Source organism: Prorops nasuta, unplaced genomic scaffold (assembly GCF_024137725.1).
Source record: "Prorops nasuta isolate Cenicafe-Biocafe unplaced genomic scaffold, Cenicafe_Pnas_1.2 PNAS00007, whole genome shotgun sequence".
Taxonomy (NCBI): domain Eukaryota; kingdom Metazoa; phylum Arthropoda; class Insecta; order Hymenoptera; family Bethylidae; genus Prorops; species Prorops nasuta.
Window position 1 is genome coordinate 7,055,091 of NW_027116804.1, and position 23,336 is coordinate 7,078,426.

General features: G+C 40.4%; 3 protein-coding genes across 3 annotated transcripts; all 3 read right to left on the reverse strand.

Moving 5' to 3' along the window:
• Positions 1 to 16,378: 16,378 nt before the first annotated feature.
• On the reverse strand, positions 16,379 to 20,585 carry LOC136775026 (uncharacterized). Its single transcript, XM_066729503.1, has 6 exons — positions 20,283 to 20,585; positions 19,983 to 20,057; positions 19,487 to 19,865; positions 17,246 to 19,300; positions 16,919 to 17,044; positions 16,379 to 16,719 (listed from the first exon to the last, which is right to left on the reverse strand). Exons 1-6 carry the CDS (start codon positions 20,583 to 20,585, stop codon positions 16,379 to 16,381), a joined length of 3,279 nt encoding a protein of 1,092 aa, XP_066585600.1.
• A 156-nt stretch (positions 20,586 to 20,741) lies between these two features.
• LOC136775027 (uncharacterized) lies at positions 20,742 to 21,242 on the reverse strand. Its single transcript, XM_066729504.1, has one exon. It carries the CDS (start codon positions 21,240 to 21,242, stop codon positions 20,742 to 20,744), a length of 501 nt encoding a protein of 166 aa, XP_066585601.1.
• Positions 21,243 to 21,848, reverse strand: LOC136775028 (uncharacterized). Its single transcript, XM_066729505.1, has one exon. The coding sequence runs from the start codon at positions 21,846 to 21,848 to the stop codon at positions 21,243 to 21,245; it is 606 nt and encodes a 201-aa protein (XP_066585602.1).
• Positions 21,849 to 23,336: the final 1,488 nt, after the last annotated feature.

A 23,336-nucleotide genomic window follows, 5' to 3' on the forward strand; every position in this document is an offset into this window, starting at 1 on the left:
AACCCCTGTTTGAATGCTACATTTTTTAGCTCTGTAAAGTAGTCGCTCAAAGCAGACTCTACATAATTAATTTTTGCAGAGTAGTCGCTCATAGCAGACTTTATATATTTTTGCTCTGCAGAGTAGTCGCTCATAGCAGACTTTATATATTTTTGCTCTGCAAAGTAGTCGCTCAAAGCAGACTCTACATGTTTCAGCTTTGCAGAGTAGTTGCTCATAGCAGACTTTACAGTTTATTTTATTCTTATTTATATGTTCTCTTCATCCTCATCTATTTCTTCATAATGCACATCTGAAGCAGTTTGTAAATGAATCTTTTTCTTTTTTTTTTGGTGTAGAGGAGTATAAATTATTACTTTTCATTAAATCAATGTGACCCTTTGTAACGTTCATTGTGAGAGGTGTTTCATTTCTACACCTAAGTGCGTATTTTAAAACGCAAATTGCATTTAAAGTGTCAACACCAATTTTATTTCGTTTGCTAGTTTCGCAATCAGGTATTATCGAGAAACATCTCTCTGCTTCTGCATTTGAGTGAGGAAGAGATCTCACCAAATATAACAATGATCGCAATTGTGATATTTCAATTCATCATTATTATCTTTTTCCGAACATATTGCTATCCACATTTCATCAAAGGGTAATTTCGACCAATAATTTCTAACTTCTGAACTTTCTTTGCGATAAAGATATATCCATTCTTTCGCAATAGAACGTTCATCGAAAGTACCTAGTTGACGACATATATGTAATAATGTAACACCACTCTTTTCTCGATCATCATGAAATAGTGCTATATTTGCCTTTAGAATATTTAAATTTTCTAAAAATTTATTACATAGGGGAAACCTTTTGCGGATTTCCTCACTTGCTTTTATTAAGAAACATATACAATTTTGTCTAATTATTTCTGCGTGTTCCACTTTGAGTTTCGAATCCATTATTTTATCTTCCTAAAAATGTGCACATTCTGTACCTACTTCTATTTCCGTAAGGTCAAGTTGATTAGATTTTTTTGAAAAATCAATATTGTGCAAATTGGTAGAAATATATCTTTTTGCAATATTGCTGGTTTAAAAAATTTATTTGCAAAAAACAACAAAAAGTTAATTGATGATTCATGCAACAATTGGATTTTTGTTTCTTTAGCTTGGAAAGAAGCATTGAAAGAATTAAATCTCTCCAGTACAGGTTCCAGAAATAATAAATACGCTTTTGTCTCGCTATTTTGCATTATGACAAGAAGCTCCTCTGCTTGATTTACTTTATCAGCTATTTGTTCTAATAGAAATTGATGTAATGATGACCATAGTTCTAATATACGCTTTATGCAATTATGGCGCGAAAGCTATCTAGTTTCAGCGTATTTCAATCATTTTTTGCTGTCATTTTCCAATGCTATCTGTAAATCATCTGTAGGAAAAGAAGTTTAAGAAAGGAAGACTACGGCAGGATATTTGAAATGATTCTTCACTTCATTTATTCCCCTGTTCCTTCGACAATCGTTCTATATCGCGCTTCAGAGGTGTTTCTCACTCCGACCTCGATTCGACACTACTCGTCTTCTCGGGTCTTGGACCCAACGCGTCATGTGTTTACCCGTAGCCTGATGTAAGGCAAAAACTCATAAACACATATAACGGTTAACCTGTCCTCTTAGATACACATATGCTTACATATCAAATATAGCAGTTCTTTTGCTACTCAAATTGATGAAAGATACTAGTTTTTGAATAAAGTTATATAGTGGTAGTGGTATAGTTTTACAAGCATGAGAAGCTGCCAGTGCAGAGGAGTGACAAATGCAAGGCATTGTTATTAATTGTGGACATTTTTGCAATAGCTTCGTTTGAAAAGATTCATGCTTTCCGATCATTACCGTAGCATTATCACAGCTCAATCCAGTAATCTGTGAAAATGATATTTCATGACGAATTAATTCATCACTGAATGCGGTAAATAGTTTATCTGCAGAACAATCACTTGCATCTAAATTAATTAACTGCAATAAATCTATTTGAACGCATAATGATTTTCTGTCCACATATCGTGTAAGCAATGTCATTTTCTTTTCATTTGTTATATCTGTAGTTTCATCTACAAACACAGAAAATTTATTATTTTTTAAATTATCAGCTATTCGTTTTGTTTCATAAGTGCACAAAACGTTATTCACAATCTTATTTGCTTTGGTTCTACCAAGGGACATAGATTGCAAAACATTTGGTTCTTTACCTATATCTTGAAACAATTTCAATAACTCTGCACTGTATATGAAGGAAAGATTATGTTCAGCAAGAAAAGCTGCTACTTTTATTTCCGCTGCTTTTACTCTATCATTGAAATTAAATTGTTCATCTGTTGAGCAAGTAGGAGATTCTGCATCAAAGTCTTCAGGCTTTTCCAGACGTTTCACATTATTTAAATTTAGTTGACGCGAAGCATGCCTTTTGACTTGTGATAAACCACCTACATATTCTTTGTCACACGCAAGACAATAAAATTTGGAATCATCATTTTCTGCTTTTTGCAGCCACACTTTCCAAGAAGGATCATAGTCCAGCCAATCATTGCGAAAATTTGCTTTAATTTTTTTTGGATTATATTTTGAATCCATTTTTTCCGATTTTGATGGTACTTTTAGTTTTTAAATACCAAATTGTATATTACAACGTAATTTAATAATATTTCAGTACTCACAATTGATGATTTTTTAATCCAAAATTCCTGAAGTCAGTAAGGAAGGGACCCTTCGGCGTTACAAATAACTGCTGTTCAACAATTATGCACCGAACAATAAACAATTTTATTTAATAAATTGTTTTTGGGACACTAAATAAATACCGAAAATTCACTTTAATCTTCACTACTTTTATCACCTCGAAATTTTAAGTCGTTTAAATATCAGCGATTTAAACCGACTGAACGAATCTATAGATATTTTCTTCAAACTTATGTGATTGTTTACATCTATGGCTGACAAGTGTGCAGTAGCTACATTTCGACAGTAAACCTAAACATTGAGAAGGTGTATCATATCCACATCGTCCGAAAGTCATACTTAATAATCGATCAGTTACAATGGATCGACTTCTCAGGCAGTTCGCACAGTAAGTAGTTTCTTAATATTGAAAACATTAAATTCATGAATTTGAGAGCATAGATAAAAAGTTAATTGTTAATGTATACTTCTTAGAGTACTTATAAAATCTTAATTTTTATTAGATATTAATAGTTAATTAATATTATTATTGTGATAAATAAATAAATTTCATGACCTTCTTCTATCCGCCAGACTTTCTTAGAGAAATTCATTAACTGTTCTAATGATTAAAATTCGATAATTTCAAATTCATTTATAAAAAGATATTTGTAATGATAAAATATATCATTTGTATTATAACATTTAATTATTTTATCTATGCTTGTCAAATTAATTGTAATGAATGACACATCCTATAAATAAATAATTAAGTTCACCGATCTAACTTCTTTTATTAAATTTTAATTCTTCCGTTCTTTTCAGAATGTCTCACGAAGTGCAACCCGAACGAAGCAAGTATACTTTCATTACTATTTTAAATATTTCATAATATATATTTAATTTTACTTAATGTTAATTCATTTGTTGTCTTATATTTGTATAGGCGGTCGCTCTCGAAATGCAGCAGCAGCCGATGCAGCAGTGCTGCATTATTATGACCAGCGCTTGGATTCCTTAGAAGTAACTATCCAAGCGCTGGTCAGAAAGCAGCAACAACAGCTGCTGCATCAACAAATATTGCTGCAACAGCAGCAACCACAGCAGCAACGGCAGCAGTTGCAAGTGTTGCAACTGCAGCGGCAGCAACAGCAGCAGCAGCATCAGCAGCAGAATCAGCAGCAGCAGTAGCAGCAGCAGCATCAGCAGCAGCGTCAACAGCAGCAGCAGCAACAACAACAGCACCCCCACCACCCTGGGCCACAGCGGTAGCCTTCGGTCCCTTCGGCTGCTTTAGGAGCAGGGGTGCAAAGGCCAATCCCTCATGGTAATATTTCATTATTAACTAATATTATACATTCCTCTTTTTGCAAAAAACATTTTATTCCCGTTACATATAATATTAACAAATTTTAAATTATGTTACAGTCAGAGGAACAGAAGGCGGAAAAGCTCGCCGTCATTGGGCCCAGCTTAGCCGTGGAGGTAGAGGAGGAGGAGTGAGAGGAAGAGAAGTAGGAGGAAGAGGAAGAAGATCGGGGGGAAGAGGAAGAGGGTTAGAAAGATGAGGAAGAGAATCGGGAGGAAGAGGAAGAGGTGGAAGGGGGAATAGGGAGAGGTTTGGTGGCAACACCGTGATTTATAAAAATATAAAATGAAAATATTGTAGTTTATCTTTACTTAGCGTCGATTCCTCCTTCAAACACACATTACAGTACCAAATTCCCACACCTAAGCAATTATAATAAGCCTTCACATAAGGTATAAGCAAATAGTCCCGAAAATGTTAGGATTCTTCCATACAGGTGTGTGTCCGAAGGTGATTGGTAGGAGAGGAAGGAAGAGCAGAAACATCGTTCGAGGAGTGAGTGCGGTGTAGGAGTTGCTGTATGTTCGGAGCAATGAATAAATTAAAAGATAATTTACCCTCTATTACTCGCGAAATCACTTTAATGAAATGAAGGTTCTTAATTCTTCCATCTATTTCAGAGATCAGCTATTCGACTTGGCCTATATTGTCTGAGTACAACGGTCTTTAATTTTTGCTTCAGGTAATAAACACTGCGTGTTTATCACGCTGTTTCTTTCCCGCGCACTAAGCAGCGGTCTCTCTCTCGCACGCTGTTTAGATTAGCTCTTCCTTGCACAGAGAGAAGAGTGTTTCCATATTATGTATAATTATTACATATACAGGGTGGAACGTTAACGCCGCACTTCCTTTAAACGGGTTATTCCTGAGACTTTTCTAAGGAAAACGCCGTTGGCTGTTTTAAAATCTAGCCACTGGTTAAGGAGATATTAAAGATTAAATTTTGTATGCAATTATTGATTTTACATATGATTGCAGTAGTATTGGTATATACGTGTGGCAAGTGCAAGTATAAGAGAGAAGTTGCTGCTATGACGTTTCACTCTCCCCTTTTATTTATTTTTTCGCATTCGTTGAGAAGTTGCTGCCGGTTAGCTGTTTTGCTTTTTTATTGATTAGCTGAAATTTTGAGATTTAATTCGCGTTCTCGCGCAGAAACTAACGCGTACGCGCAATTTATCTACGGAGAATCTTGGTTAACTGTTATTGTGTGCGTCCACATACCATTTAATTTACGATGCCAAATAATTAATGGGCAAATCGAGATAATGTAAATTAAATTCTATGAGGATTGAACACTTTAAACCAAGACTATGCTCCAGTCAATGAGCGCTCAGCTGTGCATATCTGTCGATCATTGACTGTTAGCGAGAGAAAGAAGCTATAGCCGAATAGTCGCGTCGTTGACGGTTAGCCTAATAAATGAAAAGATTGCGTAATCAAATGTTTATTTACTTGATTTTATGGAGCAACTTCAAGGATAGGCAGCATTGTAGAAGTGCTCCATATGGCCACCTTCAGCATCGATGCACGCCCTTGCTCGTCGGAGAAGATTTGCTTGGACAGTGGCTATCATCTCAGGTGTGATCTCCGTGATAGCCACATCCAATCGCGCTGCTAGTTCTTCCTGATTCCGCATTAGATGTCTTCCCGTGTAGACCTTTTCTTTCAAGGCCCTCAAAATAAGAAATCTAATGGATTCAGATCAGGAGATCTAGCAGGCCAAGGGATGGGACCACCACGGCCGATCCATTTGCCATGAAACTTGCGGTGCAGCACGCCTTTCGCAGTGGCCGCTTTATGCGGAGCTGCTCCGTCGTGCTGGAACCACATTTTCTGCCGAATTTCTAGAGGAACATCTTCCAGACCTATTTCTCCGACGAGCAAGGGCGGGCATCGATGCTGAAGGTGGCCATATGGAGCACATTTACAATGCTGCCCATCCTTGAAGTTGCTCCATAAAAACAGATAAATAAACAATTGATTACGCAATCTTCTCATTTATTAGGCTAACCGTCAACGACGCGACTATTCGGCTATAGCTTCTTTCTCTCGCTAACAGTCAATGATCGACAGATATGCACAACTGAGCGCTCATTGACTGGAGCATAGTCTTGGTTTAAAGTGTTCAATCCTCAAAGAATTTAATTTACATTATCTCGATTTGCCCATTAATTATTTGGCATCATAAATTAAATAGTATGGGGACGCACACAATAACAGTTAACCAAGATTCTCCGTAGATAAATTGCGCGTACGCGTTAGTTTCTGCGCGAGAACGCGAATTAAATCTCAAAATTTCCAGCTAATCAATAAAAAGCAAAACAGCTAACTGGCAGCAACTTCTCAACGAATCCGAAAAAATCAATAAAAGGGGAGAGTGAAACGTCATAACAGCAACTTCTCTCTTATACTTGCACTTGCCACACGTACATACCAATACTACTGCAATCATATGTAAAATCAATAATTGCATACAAAATTTAATCTTTAATATCTCTTTAACCAGTGGCTAGATTTTAAAACGGCCAACGGCGTTTTCCTTAGAAAAGTCTCAGGAATAACCCGTTTAAAGGAAATGCGGCGTTAACGTTCCACCCTGTATATAGAAATAAGTATATGTAATCCTTTAAATACTGCATAGATCTAGGTAGTCATAAAAACTCTTTCTTTTGATTAATTGCTTCCTATCGGTCGCTCGTGTATGTTTACATTGCGAGCGCCGAATAGCTGTTCGGGAATGAAAAGCTCGCAATGAAAATAAGTAATGTAATTTTACTTATATTTCAATATATGATTCTCAAGCTTATTTAGTAAATGATTTTAATAGAGAGTCTTATGTTTAGAGAAATTAATACTTACTTTTAACATTGCCTATGTACATAATACGTATTGATCTATATGTACATTTAAATACATTACAGAACATAATATTTCTGAGGTAAGAATTGTTTCGGTAATAAACGCACGTGCTTTCCCCTAAAGGAAGAAGGAAAACGAAGACGCGATTGAGAAAGAGAGAGAGAGAGAGAGAGGTCCGATAACCGCTCCTTATCGCACTCTAATATGCCAATGCTACGAGAGTTGATTATTTATTTTTGTTCTTGGCAATTGGAAAAGCTTACGAAAAATATTCAATACACAATTATTCTTCAATATTTGTTCCATTATGACAGAATAATAATGAATAAAGCTGTCAGTTGATCGTTTATTTATACGGTATTTCAAGTCCGTAAGAAGACTTTCTGTTTATGAGACATCGAAGAAGCCTCGTGGCTCAGGTGGTAAGGTAAGCGCGTGGCAATTCGTGGGTCCGGGTTCGATTTCCGCTCCGTGCTTTTCTTTTTTTTTTATGATTAAATTTTTTTTAATGGCCATTGACTCACAAAAATCAATAATAAATTAAAGAAATGCAAATTTTACGGAATTATAACGATGAAATTGTATTTAAAGTAATTATTACATATCACATGCGCATTTCCATTGATTATAATAAGTCAATGCTTATAAATATATATGCTGAAAAACATGCATAAAGGCATTGTCCTGCAAATGTAAATAACATCGCAGATTCGTAGATTTTCGGCAAAACGAAGCGGAAAGATTTTGCCTCGAATCTTCTGCTAGACGCTAACAGCGAGAAAGACAGAGAGGTCCGAGAAAGTATCTCCGCTCTCTCTTTAATCCGAGGATAGCCGAGAGCGAGCGAAGCCAGTCGACACATGTATGGACGCTTCACTTGTGCTCGTGACCATCGAGCAGCGGTAGAAGTGGGGATGGCTCACGCAAACGAGCCTGTATCTGTGGTTGTAAGTGGAGGGGGAAATTCTGTAGACCGACAGTCTACTTTCTGGCAACACTGTATTCAATTCCTTTCTTGATTTCCACATCGTTGAAAATAAATCGATTGATTTGATGCACGATTTATTTGAAGGAGTTGCAAATTATACGTTGTCAAGAATAATATCATGCTTAATAGACGACAATATATTTTCATTACAAACATTAAATAATCGAATAAGAGACTTTAATTATAGTAGCGAACAAAGCGTGTTCAGTACTTAAAGAATCTTCTACAGCAAGTGACGACGAAAAAATTATAAACAAAATTAAATTAAAACAGTCATCAGCAGAAATGCTCTGTTTAATGCGATACTTCAATTTGATAGTAGGAAATCTAATACCAGATGGCAATAAGTTATGGAATTGGTATTTAATTCTTCGACAAATTCTTGGAATCACAACTGCTCCAAGATTTGTATATGCTGACATATCGCATCTGCATCATTTTATAAAAATGCATAATTATTCTTATGTGGAATATTTTGGCTCTTCAAAGCCTAAAATACATTTTATGACTCACATGCCTCAGATAATGCTAGATAATGGACCGCTTATCCATTTTTGGTCAATGGTATCTGAACGAAAAAACAAAGCTTTGAAAGATATTGTAGCTAGTAGTAATTCACATAAAAATGTTCCGCTATCAATAGCTATAAGAATACAACTGCAGCAATGTTATACTATAGAAATTGGTTACGTGGTTAATAGTGATATTGTATTAGGACACGTAGAAAGTATAAATGATACATAATAAGTTCTTTTAATTGTAACATAACAAGTGCTACATCATACAAACAAATTGAGATTAATGTGGGCAAACTAGTTCAGTCCATAATATGAAAATATATCGCTTTTCCAACTTTGAAAATATGCTAAATGCCACAAATTTTCCAGACGACTTTCATTTATTGGGTGATTCTGCTTACGTTTTACACAAACATTTGATAGTACCATTTAAGGACAATGGCTGCTTAACAGAAGCTCAAATTAAATTTAATAAATGTCATTCATTAACTAGAATGATGGTTGAACGGTCACTACACTGAGAGAAAAATTCATTTGATTCAAACGAAATTTAATTGACCCAAATTAATATGGCATTTACTATGTATCTAAGCGACTTGAAATTTTGGATCCAACGAATACGATTAATTCAAACGAATGTTATCACATAAATATTTAATAAATTCAAATTTATTTCAATACATTAAAAGAATAATTTGTTTTAATTAAAAAAATACTTATTTAAGTTCAGAAGAGAAGTGCTTGAATCACTAAATTATTATTTCATTCAAAGAAATATTCTATACACCTTAATTTTCTATACCTTACTTTAAGTATATATTTGTTAGATACAAGCAAATATTCATGTCAACCAAACGAGTATAGAGTTGTCTCGAACAAATGTGCGTTTTCTTTGAACACACATTTGGTGCGTATTAAATCGGTATGTGTCGTGGTAAGCGTATAATTGTTAGAGACATGCGTAAATTCATATCAACCAAACGAATATACAGTTGTCTCGTATGAATATGCTTTTTCTTTAAACACACATTTGGTGGGTATTAACGAATAAATTATTAAAATTTGAGAATTTTGGTGACGTAGTAAGATGATACGTCATTGAAACTTTATTATTTCTTAAACTTAAGTAAATATGTAGTTGATTCAAGTAGATATTGATTTGAATGAAACTAATATGTTATTACATAAAAATATGTTTATTTGGAGTAAAATAAAAAATAGACTTTGCGATGACGTATTAATGACGTGGTAAGGTGATGCGTCATAACAGGATAACCTTTGAGACAGTATTCATTTAAAATAAACGAATTTTCATTTAAATCAAATGTATTTTATAATTATATCAGAATTTTCTAAGTAATTAATTCGTTATTCTCGATAGTAAAGTTGTTCCCTTCACTACTTTTTATATGTGCTTCAAACGATTCTTTTATTATAAGCAAATAAATATTCGTTTGCAATAATTTAATAAAATATATTATATTAAAAAAAATTTACTTGATAACATCGTCGTTAATATATTGTTGGTTGACAATTTGCCTACAATTTGACGTCATCTGATTAACCCATTAACGCCCAAAACGGCAAGAATCAAAGGTTTACTTTGCGATCAGATTTAAAGTGCTAAATCTTGTTGCACATATCGCAAAATACCTTTACTTATGTTTTCGAGGTCGCTCTACAAGATGGTATAATTTAAATTATGATTTGGTTACGTGAAAAAAAGATATAGTGACTTTTTCCTCAAAAAGTGCTAAAAATTTTGCGACAAAAATTTTAAAAGTTAAATTTTCTACTAAAATTTGATGTTCCTCTTCATTAAAAATGGGCACAAGTTGGCACAAACATTCCAAAGTTTCAAAATATCGTCCGTAGGAAATGAAAAATTCTTGATGGTCGAAGCAAAATGGCGGCAAACACGATTTTTTGTTACAAAATTTCACAAGCTTTTTTCTCATCAATTACGAACTTTATTGAAAATTTCCCAAGGATAAAAATGTCTTAGAATTAACTGAAGAATATTCTAAAAATTTTTCAAATTTTTTATAAGCAATTTTTTAAATTTCAGTCTCGTAATATCAGGAAAAATAAAAAATTGTTTATAAAAAATTTGAAAAAAATTTAGAATATTCTTCAATTAATTATAAGACATTTTTATCCTTGGGAAATTTTCAATAAAGTTCGTAATTGATGAGAAAAAAGCTTGTGAAATTTTGTAACAAAAAATCGTGTTTGCCGCCATTTTGCTTCGACCATCAAGAATTTTTCATTTCCTACGGACGATATTTTGAAACTTTGGAATGTTTGTGCCAACTTGTGCCCATTATTAATGAAGAGGAACATCAAATTTTAGTAGAAAATTTAACTTTTAAAATTTTTGTCGCAAAATTTTTAGCACTTTTTGAGGAAAAAGTCACTATATCTTTTTTTCACGCAACCAAATCATAATTTAAATTATACCATCTTGTAGAGCGACCTCGAAAACATAAGTAAAGGTATTTTGCGATATGTGCAACAAGATTTAGCACTTTAAATCTGATCGCAAAGTAAACCTTTGATTCTTGCCGTTTTGAGCGTTAATGGGTTAATCACTTTGAATCATTATATTATTATTTATACCAGAAATCAGGTATGCCGTTTAATAACAACTTTTATTATTATATACAGGGAGGTTCTCTAATGGCGGCATATAGGAGAATCGTGTTAGTTGACTATAGCGCTCAGGATGATGGTTTCTGAGAACGCTGATTGGTCAATATCATGTAGTGCCAACATGAAATGGTCCGTTACCAATAGATGAATAAGAAAATGAGATTCATCCGCCATATTGGTGTGGAGAAATGTTTACATGCTAATCATAGCAGAAAGAGGTGTAAAATGGAAAATTGTCAAATAGTGAGGTTACTAAAGTAAAAATTGAAAATAATGAATGGAAAGTACGAATATTCTTCATTTTCATTCAAAGTATTCAATTTTTACTTTAGTAACGACTACATTTGACATTTTTCCATTTTACACCTCTTTCTGCTACGATCAGCATGTAAACATTTCTACACACCAAAATGGCGGATGAATCTCATTTTTCGTATCCAACTATTGGTAACGGCCTATTATCTGTTGGTACTACGCAATATTGACCAATCAGCGTTCTCAGAAACCATCATCCTGAGCGCTATAGTCAACTAACACGAATCTCCTATATGCCGCCGTTAGAGAACCTCCCTGTATGCCTATTTGTATTTAACGAATATCCATTTCTTTGTCTTGAAACGTTTTCAAACTTACATTAATTTACCTGAAACAAGCTAGAAATTACTATTCAAATAAAACATATACATAGAGAACACACATATATAATACACATCGTTAATTGAAACATATTCACTTACTTGACATAACAGTAAGAATATATCAGTTAGTATTCTCTTATATAGAAACTGAGCTTTTGAAGACCACTAGTGAGAAACGTGAGGAGCAATGCTCCATCTAGCGACCGCAAAGTCACTTATACGTTTTTCGAAATAAATATTCGTTTAAATGAAGCGAACATTTATGTAAAAACGAACGCGTATATTATGACACTATAGCTAGTCACAATTTTCTAGCGATAACTTAGAGAAAAACAGTAATCAAAGTAAATTAAATGAATATAATGTTTTCGCAAATCAAGAGACACGGTAGTATCTAGACGGGAAGTAGATAAAAGTAGGTATAGACGTATCTATACCGCCATCGAGGCACTACTGTATCTTATACAGCAAGTTTGGCCGTCTCAATTTTTAAATCGATTTTTCTCCGTAAATGATACACTGTCATGATTCAAGTAAAGCTTGTAACGTGTTTTGTTGACGAGTTTAGTCGTCGCAAAAACCGTTCGGTTCGCTTGACCGAGAAGGATCAAAAGAAATATGGACGAATTTAATGCAGATAACAAAAACTGTTTATTTAAAATAAAAGAAACAAGAGTATTTACAATGTTTTTGTACATATTAACCTTAACCTATTTATGTTTGTGTTGTTCGTGTCTTGCCGCTGCAGGTGTGTACGCTTATGTGTCGGTCGCAAGTATAATTATCGCCCGCTGGCGGCGCTTCGCTCGGTAGCCACTCGGCGGGGCTTTCGGGAATGGACCGTTAGGCGGCGCGGCGGTAGGTGGCCTTACGGGAGGGCCCGGGGAGCCAATATGGCGGAAGCCAATATGGCGGACGCCAATATGGCGGTCAACGGGGAAGCTGTAAATAAAACGGCATTAACCCTTTAAGAAAAATGGCCGTTGGTCCGGAAAACTCCTGGACTCGGCCGTTAGCATGGGCATCGGGCAAGGAACGGTGCGGACGACGCGGAGAACTCCTGCGCCAGGAAGTGCTCGGAGAACTCCTGAGCAAAGGATAGGTATACGCGGATAACTCCTGCGTAGGAGGGTTGGTAAGAATATACCCGGAGAGCTCCTGGGTACGGAATGCTCAACTGGGTCGGAGCTCGGTCTTATATACCCAGTTGAGCCGCCGAAAACGGAATCGGCGCTGCGGAGCGGCCGTTTTGGGAAGTTAAAGAGGGGCATGACGAGGACTCTATACTTGGCGCACGCTATAGTATAGGCCGCGGTATCGGCACGTACGCCACAGCTCTCCCCCCCACGCAGTATCGTGCATGGGGCAGCGCCAAAGCAAGCGTCTCGTCACAAGCTTTTCTTAAAATAGTTTTGAACAAGCTTTCATTTGAGCCCATGAACATCAAGAACGATTCACGCAATCCAGAGATATCATACTCAGTTAGCTATATATTGTACCCGGACAAAACTACGGTTTCGATCGGTTACATAGATTTTGATTTCCGCGCCGCCAGTAGTGCGGTGGCCCAAGTGGGCGTGGGCCCGGACCTGAATCGATCAATGGATCGATGCGAAAAACTAGTTGCGCCGGCCCTGGGCGCGCCTGCGCCCTTCTTCTTTTCAGGACTAGAGCGAGGTGAACCCCGTTGCCTCGTGGCACTTTTTGATAACCCTGGATACAGTAAGGACCGAAAGGAGAATAAAGGACAGGAAATAGAGAAGGATAAAGGAAAGGATTGTGGAAAGGATAAGGAAAGAAACAGGGTAGAATAAAGGCTAAGCGCCGAGTTAATAAAACAAAAGGAAATAGCCAGCAAGGAGAAACGCCAAGGTAAGTGGGAACAAAATCGATTAACCTAACCTATAGGCGCCAGGATTACTCCTTTGACTTATTTGCTTTTCGTAATCTATGCGAAAGCCTCTTCTCTTGGCGGGGCGTAGTGAGGACTGTTGCTGATGGCGGAGGAATTTTATTGGAGGTTCAGGGTAGCATGTGAACCACATAGGTGGTAGAATATGAACTCATGCTGCTGACATCCAGTTTGGTGAGGGTGAATTGTAATTGAGAAGGCTAATAGGAGATTAATTAGCATAATATAAAGACAACCACCTAGTGGGACCCACTCCCATCAGCAATAGGCTACGTAGCCGGTCAGGCAAGAGAAAAGAGAGGTACAAGGCAAGTACCTGGGGCAAGCGAAGCCCAAATATTCTTTCCAACAGGTCCTGGAGAGTTATGTGCAAACAATCCAGTATAAGAAATAGTATTAACTGACAAGCCAGTCAGTAGTAGGAACTATACCAAAGGAATATTGCTTGAAGTGGGTACTCATCAGAGAAACCAGCCTTGGGTGGGTTACGCAGTAGTCCCATATGAATAGAAGGACAATGCGAATAGAGAAATATACTGCGAAGGACCAGAGAAGGCATTAATGAGGCCACTCCACCAGCCTACAAATAATCCAGGACAGTGTAGTGAAAACTTAAGCAGCTAGTTAACTAAAGGAACCTTATACAATTTGGATAGCGTAGACTCATGTACCTTGCAACTGCATTGTAATTATATTAATGTCTAATATGTTGTACTAAATAGGAAGTTGCAAGGTGTTAAACTGTACAAAATGATCATAATTGTTTTTACTAGTATAGAGTAGTATGTTTGAATATAAAGGAGCAGAATAATAAATAGTAAAGATTGGAAGTTAATATTCACTCTAATTTAATTGTGCTTGTTAAATGCCCGGGCAGGGCCCAAACCTGAGAGAGCTCAAGCCGGGAAGGCCGCGGACTGGTCTATAATAAATTAGGCCTGGCGCCCAAAACTTTAAAAGTATTAAATCATCAAGTCCGTGTGCATTGTGCTTATCTAGTGTTCACTCGACTTTCCCTTAGTGAATATCCGCGATAGGTTACAATATATATCGAAAATTAAGATTCTTCTTCGTCATCTTCTCCAGCTAGAATGTATGTCTCGGGCTGAAGTTGGCCGTTAAGAGGAAAATGACGTCATTTTTTCTCAGCGTCGCCAACCGGTTAAACTCAACGAAAAAACCAGTGTTGTGAACTATCAAATAAAATCGATGTAATCGATATAATTAATCCGTCGAATACTGTTAACTATCAATTGTAATGTGAGGATATTTATATTTAATACAGTGAGGTTAATCATTGCTATGTTAGTGAATGTGTTAAATTTTCAAAATGACAAATGAATTCGAATAATAATGACATAAGATGTCGACAAATATTAGATAAGTATACCTATAAGAAACAGCGTCCAAAGTAGGCTCCAGTCCTGTGGTCAGATTGGAAGATTTTCGTTCTTGAAATAAAATTGTCAAAACACAGTTTAACGGGAAAAAGGAGATTTATTCAATAAATAAGATTGTACAAAATTTACAAAAATATATACAAAATAACCGCTATACTTAATTATAGACTTACCAGAGAATTTGTTCCCGTAAAGTCCTAGGGAATTTCTGCGGAAGAAGATTCCCAAGAACCCTAGAAACTAAAATTCCCCAGAAAGGAACGCGGAGCAATAAACTCCCGAGCTGGACAATTTCCCCGGGGTATTCCCCAGACAAATCCCCAGCCACAGGAGGAAGCAAAGGTGGAGAAGTGGTTTTAGGGAAGGGGAAGTCCCCTTACCCCGCAGCTTACCTCTACACAAGCTATAGTGGCTCCGAGCCACCCAACCCCTAAGGTGATTCTACCCCTCCCACTACCCGACTCTTACGAGAGCCCTGGATGCGAGGTTCGGAACACTGGGTCCAAGGGAGTCCTCGGAGGCAGTGTGGTAGGGGAAGGAGAGGGTTAACTTCTCCCGGGAAGTCCTCGGAGAAATCTCCCTTAGGAGTGAGGAGAGTGCCGCAGAGGGGTAATCCCCTCTTGGTAGGCAGTGGGTGATTGGGTGATACTTACCAAGTATTTACCCGATGAGTTCGCCGGTGGAGGCGCTCTTGGAGATGGCCGTGGAGGCGCTGCCGAGGAGGCGTCAAAGGAAAGGCCGAGAAGGCGACAAAACTGCTGCTGTTGCTGCTGCTACACAGCTGTCGAGCTAGTTTGGGGTGCGATGGGTCCTTATCAAGGACTCATCTAAGTAATTACGCGACACTAATTTTGCCAGCGAGAGAGCTGCTGCGGGCGCTGGCCACCTAGTGGCCAAGCGCGCAAGTAGTGTCGCTGTCGCGGCCTCGACGCGCTGGGGCCTGAAGACGCGCAAGCGCGCCGCGGAGAGATAAAGACAGATAGAGCGGCTAGACGCTGTCGGTCTAGCCGTCTACTGTGAGCGCAAGAGAGAAAGGGAGATATAGCGGAAAAATGCGGAATCTATTTCTCAACATTTTCCGCTCCCCCCAAACTCGAACAAACTCCCCCCGTTGACGCGATGGCGTTAAAACAAGGAAGAATAACGTTATCGGTTTAAATATTTTTATTTTCAAAATGAAAATATAAAACAGATATGGAGGAGACGACTATTTACATGGTTTCATTTGTACTTTGGCTGAGTGAAGCTCTAGGGCTGGGGACCACCGCAGGGTTATTTTACCCTGTGGGGCCCAGGCCTTTCAACGGCGCAATTTTAGCGCCGTATAGAGGGGCACCTCTATCTCTTTCCCGAATGCCCGGACTCTGATTTTTTGAGCATTGCGCTGAGTTCCCTGGCGCTGGGATCGTCGAGGACTTTCCCAGCCCAGTTCGCCGAGGCAATGCTCTTCTTTGAGGCGATGACGGGCCTCTGCCGTCTCGCCTGCGGTCTTGGTGCTGGGGTTGGAGGTGGTGGCGGTGCCGGCGTCTCCTTTTGCCCCTCCGGGAGAATATGGCCGAACAGCCGCCAAAATTCAGACTCCTCCCGGAGGGCATGCAACTCGAGGACATCGTCCCCCTCGTCTTCGTATCCCACGCCCAGGAGGTGGGCCGATGGATAATCCGCCATGATCAACGTTGCTGCACCAAAAAGGAAGATGATGAGTACGAAGACTCAGTAAGTACTTTTGGGGTATTGGAAGAAAAGACATGGCGGAAATTATAAGTGTTCCTGAAAGATTCGGAAAAGGAAGCAGAGCGACCTGAAGAGTCCCAGGACGCCCTAGAAAGGAGGTGGTAACCTGAAGAGTCCCAGGAAACCAGGGAAAGAATAAGCAACCTGAAGAGTCCCAGGGAGCCAAGAAGGAGAAGTTAAGCAACCTGTGAAGAGTCCTAGGAAGCTTGAGAAGGAAAGAGGGCAACCTGAAGAATTTCAGGATGCCGGTGAACAGGGTAAAGACAGACCCTGATAAGACCCGAAACAATGTTTAAGAAGGGAGTTTACAGAGTTGCGAGAGACTCCGTTAAATCTCTTTTCTCGCGGTTTTGAGTATAGCTACACGGACTACCCCGTCCACCCCAGGGACTAGTTTGGGAATCCGCTCCACGGTCCACATGCGGGGGGGGGGGTTGTTGGGTACTTTGATAAGTACTAAATCTCCCTCACAAAATTCAGAGTTTGAGTTCTGCCATTTTGGCCTATGCTGCAGCGTGTGAAGATATTCAGAGGACCACTTTTTCCAAAATGTCTCGGTGATTCTAGTCACGGTTTGCCAACGGTTTAATGATGATTCGCGTAAGTCCAAGGTGGAAAATTTCGGGAGGGAATTTAACGCCCGGCCTGACAGGAACTGCCCCGGGGTGAGTACGTCCAACGACTCTGGATCATCATGTAACCGCGAGATAGGCCGTGAGTTGAGGCATGCCTCAATCTTGGTCAGTAGAGTGGTCATTTCCTCGAAATTTGGCGCGAAAACTCCGAGGGAGCGCTTCAGGTGGTGCTTCATACTTTTTACAGCACTTTCCCAAAGACCGCCCCAGTGAGGAGTAGCGACCGGGATGAATTTCCACTCGATTTCGCTGAGGGAATCGGTGTTCTCAGCGCGGGCGGCTTCTAGAGAGCATTGGTAGGTGCGTTTTAGTTCGGCGTCCGCTCCTTGAAAATTAAGGCCGTTGTCCGAGTACATGACGGCGGGTTTTCCACGACGAGAGATAAAACGAGACAGCGCGGCGAGGAAGGCCTCGGTATCAAATCGAGAGACGAGTTCCAAGTGAAGAGCACGGGTAGATAGACATACGAACACTGCCACGTAACATTTCAAGGATTTTGCATTACGACCGTGATGCAATTTCACCAAGAAAGGCCCAGCATAGTCTACTCCGGTGTGTTCGAAAGTGAAACTGCGAGAAACCCGAGCGGCAGGAAGTGAACCCTTAAGTTGGCTACCGAGTTTAGCGCGTTCGCGAACAAACGTGGTGCATTTGTGAACGCATGATTTTACTAGATTCCGCGCATTCACGACGCAAAACCTTTGTCGCAACGTGGACAAAGTTAATTGGATTCCCCCGTGAAATGTATCTAGGTGGGTTTGCCTAATGAGTATGGCGGTTAGGTGACAGTCCGGTAGAATAATGGTGTGTTTCGTTAGTTCAGAAATTTCGGCGTTCCGAAGCCGCCCCCCTATTCTTAAAATTTCTTGTGAATCCATTATCGGATATAAGGAAAGAACCTTTGATCGCGACGGTATACGTAACCCAAGATTCAAGGCTGAGAGCTCGCTTGCGAAATGTGTTCGTTGAACAACCTTTACCAAGGCTTCAATCGAACTGCGAATTTCCGATGCAGACAGGAGGGAGTCCTCCCACTGACCGGTTTTCCTGGTCCGCTGGACAAATCGAGGAACATAAGCCATAACTCGAACCAGTTTAGACCAAGACGAAAACTTATCAAAAAACCAACACTGATTTGTGTCCAGTTGAGCGGTTAACGCGACCTTCCGACTTTCCTCCGTGGTTTCAAAGACCTGAACAGGATTGACGGTTAGCTCACGGAGAAAAGCAGGCCCATGCCACCAAAGTGAGTCCTCTGATAACTGTTGAGCACTGGTTCCTCTTGAGCACAAATCCGCAGGATTCAGCTTAGTAGGTACATGATGCCAGCTGGCTTCAGGAAGATGCGTTTGAATATATGAAACGCGACTGGCCACAAACGTCTTCCAATGTACGGGTTGCTTTGCTATCCAAGCTAACGCGACCTGCGAATCCGAGTAGTAACGAATCGCATCACAATTCCCGACAAGACTTCCTTTTACATGAACCAATAGCTTGACTAGAAGTGCGGCTGCAACCAACTCCAACCGAGGTATTAAAGTGGTCTTAATCGGCGCGACTTTTGTTTTGGACATTACTAAATGTACCGACAGATGACCGTTCTCATCCGTGAGACGTTCGTAGACTACAGCACCGTAGGCCAACTCTGATGCGTCGCAAAATCCGATCAATTCGCGTTCTCCAATATTGGGAGTTTGCCCGGTCCATCGGGGAATGCGCAAAGACTGTAAGTCGCGGAGCTGCTCATAGCACTTGAGCCATTTGGACTGAACCGGCTCAGGAATCTCTTCATCCCAAGAGAGTTTGAGTAACCAGGTGGATTGCATTAACTGCTTTAATGTGATAACTATTGGAGAGATCCACCCCAATGGATCATAGATCTTAGCATTCTCTGATAAGAGGATGCATTTGGTTAGTACACCAATAGATGAAGGAGAAACACGGAAGCGAAAGCTATCATCCCCGTGATCCCAATATATGCCCAAGACTTTACTTGATCCAGCAGGATCCTCAAAGAAAGAGTGTGGCTCGGTAGGTTCAAGCGGGGAAGTCCCCGGTTGATTGAATGCACATTTGCTCAAGGAGAAGCCCCCTTTCGCCAGTAGAGCGATGAGTTGATCCCTTACAGAACTGAGTTGCTTTAGGTCATGGGCCCCGAAAAGAATATCATCTACATAAGTAGAATTTAACAAAACATCATGCGCGAGAGGGAAGTTAGATCCGTCCGTGGAAGCTGATTCACGCAAAACTCGCGAGGATAAGAAAGGTGCCGGTCCCGTACCGTAGGTCACCGTGTTGAGTTCGAAAGCCTGTAGCTCACCGGAATCAGTCTTCCATAAAATGTTCTGATACTTGCGGTCCTCAAGACGCACAAGAATCTGACTAAACATTATAACAATATCCGTCACGCCTACATATCGAAAGGCACGACAATTCATCAGGATCCGCGTGATGTCCTGTTGGAGTTTGGGTCCAATGAATAGCGTATCATTAAGCGAGACGCCAGTAGAGGTTTTAGAAGATGCGTTGAATACAACGCGAATCTTTGTCTTCTGATTCTCGGTCTTAAAAACTCCATGATGAGGCAGGAAGACGCGAAAATCAGAGTTCATAGGCACAGGAGACATATGTCCCAACACTAGATACTCCTGTAAATATTGAGAATAACTTTCAGCTTGTTCTGGAGAGGTTTCCAATCGCCGAAGTATTCGTGATAGGGTTTTCTCTGCTACCCGAGAGGAAGAACCTAAGCTGTGCTTCTCGATGTCGGATCGAAAAGGTAAAGCAACGACAAAACGACCTGAGGAGGTGCGTGATACCGTATTCACAAAATGTTGTTCACAGAGGGAGTCCTCTGTGGACATGGGTTTGACTTCCGGAACTTCTTCCAGTTCCCAGAAGTCACGAAGAGTTTTTTCTACCTCAAAGCAATGATGCACCGTAACACTATGAGAGGGACCAGTCTTGAGTACGACCCCAGCTACGATCCACCCGAAAATAGTCCGCTGGGCAAGCAACGTATGATCAGGAGAATGCATGTACGGGCCTTCCATCAATGCTGCAAGATAATCTGCACCAATGAGCACATCAATTGGAGCCCTGGTTGAAGCGAATTTATCAGCCAGATCAATTTCGCTAAGTGCTGGAAAAGACGACGTGGAATAAGTCGGAGGCATATATTGAGTAATCCAAGGTAAGATCAATGCAGTTACATCCAACGAAACACCGTGTCGTGATAGAGAATGAAGCGTAATCTGTACCTCTGCTCGAATGTTTTGAGCCGAATTCAGAGAGACGCCATGAATGGTCGCGTTGACACGTTTTCGCGATACTCATAATTGCTGAGCTATATTTTCTGAGATAAGGGAAGTTTCTGAGCCCGTGTCAACTAAACCGCGGACTATATCACGAGAACCGTCAGGAGCATCAATCCTGGCGGAGAAAGTGGCCAAAAGAACAGACCGTGTATCGGTAACGCTGAGATACGTTGTAGAATTCGAGCTAGAGGGTTCGGGCTCGGAAGAGAAGTTGACTGCGGGGGTAGTCCCCCGTGCCTTGCTCCCCCCGATGCCAGATTTGTCAAAATGCAGTAGGGTATGATGCATTTTACTACATCTCCTGCATCGTGACGAGGAAGAACAATTCGAGGAACTATGTCCGGGCTTCAGACAGTTGATGCAAAGATTCTGTGAAAATGCAAACTTTGAACGGGCCTGAGGGTTCAATGCAAGGTAGTCCTTGCACTGATACAAGAGATGGTTACTACCGCAGTGGGCACTACCAGTACTATTCACACTCGTAGCGTGTGACTTCAAGGATTTCCCAGATTCCATTTAGGAAGTCTTAGGTTTGTTACCTAAGGATTGCAATGAGTTAACGTGACGCGTTAAAAACTCAGAAAATTGAAGGAAAGTGGGATAATCTTTGCTGTTTCCCAAATACATCTCCCAGGCCATGCGAAGGGTGTCATCCAATTTATTCTTCAGAGAATGCACAAGGATGGGATCCCATTGATCGACGCCGTAACCCATAATTTTGAGGGCGTTGAGAGCCACCGCGATAGAGTCCCTAACTTCTTTCAGAACCTTAAAGTTGTCACCCCGTAGCGTTGGTACTTGCGAAATTTGATCTAAGAACGTATCCGTGATCATCCGTTTGTCCGTATACCTAGCCACTAGAGTGTCCCATGCTATCGTATAGTACTCGGAGGTGATTGCTAAAGACTTAATGACCGTTGCCGCTTCTCCTTGCAAACAGAATTTTAGGTAATGGAACTTATCCCGCCCGGATACATGTGCTTTGTCGTGAACAATGGAACTGAAAGTCTCATAAAAGTTGTTCCATTCTAAATAATCCCCTGAGAACTTTAGTAAATCGATAACTGGAAGCCTAATGTAATTTAATTCGCCTGAAGGCGTAGTCGGACCTGATGCCGACATTGCACAACTGGAGCGAAATGTGTCTAGATGTCACAGAATAAATTCTTCCGCATCACTATGTGCATCAAGGGCGGTTTGATACCAGATTTCGGTCACGTACTCCATTTTAGCTAATTCGGCCGGTTTAGTGTGAGTAGTGATATTAACGTGAGTTTTATGCAACACCTTAAGCCACTTCTCTACGGCGACAAGCCTATCCTCCAAGAATGTAATGGTGAAGTTGTTGACTCCACGCTTCTTGCTATTAACAACCAACCGAACGAATTCATCCGGAATCATGGGTACGTAATTGATCGCTTCTAATAAATCCCCTGAGCTAGCCATTTTGAAATTTTATTTCAGAACAAAACCACACCCTAAACGCAGTCCGGAACTCTGACTCAGGAACACTGATGCACTTCAAATGTTTTTCCCGGATATCCGGCTCGAAGGACCAAAAATTTGTGCGAAACAGCGTCCAAAATAGGCTCCAGTCCTGTGATCAGATTGGAAGGTTTTCGTTCTTGAAATAACATTGTCAAAACACAGTTTAACGGGAAAAAGGAGATTTAATCAATAAATAAGATTGTACAAAATTTACAAAAATATATACAAAATAACCGCTATACTTAATTATAGACTTCTTAGGGAATTTGTTCTCGTCAAGTCCAAAGGAATTTTTGCGGAAGAAGATTCCCAAGAACCCTAGAGACTGAAATTCCCCAGAAAGGAACGCGGAGAAATAAACTCCCGAGCTAGACAATTTCCCCGGGGTACTCCCCAGACAAATCCCCAGCCATAGGAGGAAGCAAAGGTGGAGTAGTGGTTTCAGGAAAGGGGAAATCCCCTTACCCCGCAGCCTACCTCTCCACAAGCTATAGTGGCTCCGAGCCACCCAACCCCTAGGGTGATTCTACCCCTTCCACTACCCGACTCTTACGAGAGGCCTGGATGCAAGGTTCGGAACACTCGTTCCAAGGTAGTCCTCGGAGGCAGTGTGGAGGGGAAGGAGAGGGTTAACTTCTCCCGGGAAGTACCCGGAGAAATCACCCTTAGGAGGGAGGTGAGTGCCGCAGAGGTGTAGTCCCCTCTTCGTAGGCAGTGGGTGATTGGGTGATACTTACCAAGTATTTACCCGATGAGTTCGCCGGTGGAGGCGCTCTTGGAGATGGCCGTGGAGGCGCTGCCGAAGAGGCGTCAAAGGAAAGGCCGAGAAGGCGACAAAACTGCTGCTGTTGCTGCTGCTACACAGCTGTCGAGCTAGTTTGGGGTGCGATGGGTCCTTATCAAGGACTCATCTAAGTAATTACGCGACACTAATTTTGCCAGCGAGAGAGCTGCTGCGGGCGCTGGCCACCTAGTGGCCAAGCGCGCAAATAGTGTCGCTGTCGCGGCCTCGACGCGCTAGTGCCTGAAGACGCGCAAGCGCGCCGCGGAGAGATAAAGACAGATAGAGCGGCTAGACACTGTCGGTCTAGCCGTCTACTGTCAGCGTAAGAGAGAAAGGGA

Bases quoted from the DNA above. Each gene is read 5' to 3' on its own strand.
- LOC136775026 (XM_066729503.1), bottom strand. From the start codon at position 20,585: ATGCCTCCGACTTATTCCACGTCGTCTTTTCCAGCACTTAGCGAAATT. The intron at 19,301-19,486 runs GCAAATGTGCAT...TCCTCTTATCAG, and splicing joins GAAAGGGGGCTTCTCCTTGA to AGAATGCTAAGATCTATGAT. The intron at 17,045-17,245 runs GTGAGGGAGATT...GGGTCTTATCAG, and splicing joins GAACTCAAACTCTGAATTTT to GGTCTGTCTTTACCCTGTTC.
- LOC136775027 (XM_066729504.1), bottom strand. From the start codon at position 21,242: ATGGAATCTGGGAAATCCTTGAAGTCACACGCTACGAGTGTGAATAGT.
- LOC136775028 (XM_066729505.1), bottom strand. From the start codon at position 21,848: ATGTCGGCATCAGGTCCGACTACGCCTTCAGGCGAATTAAATTACATT.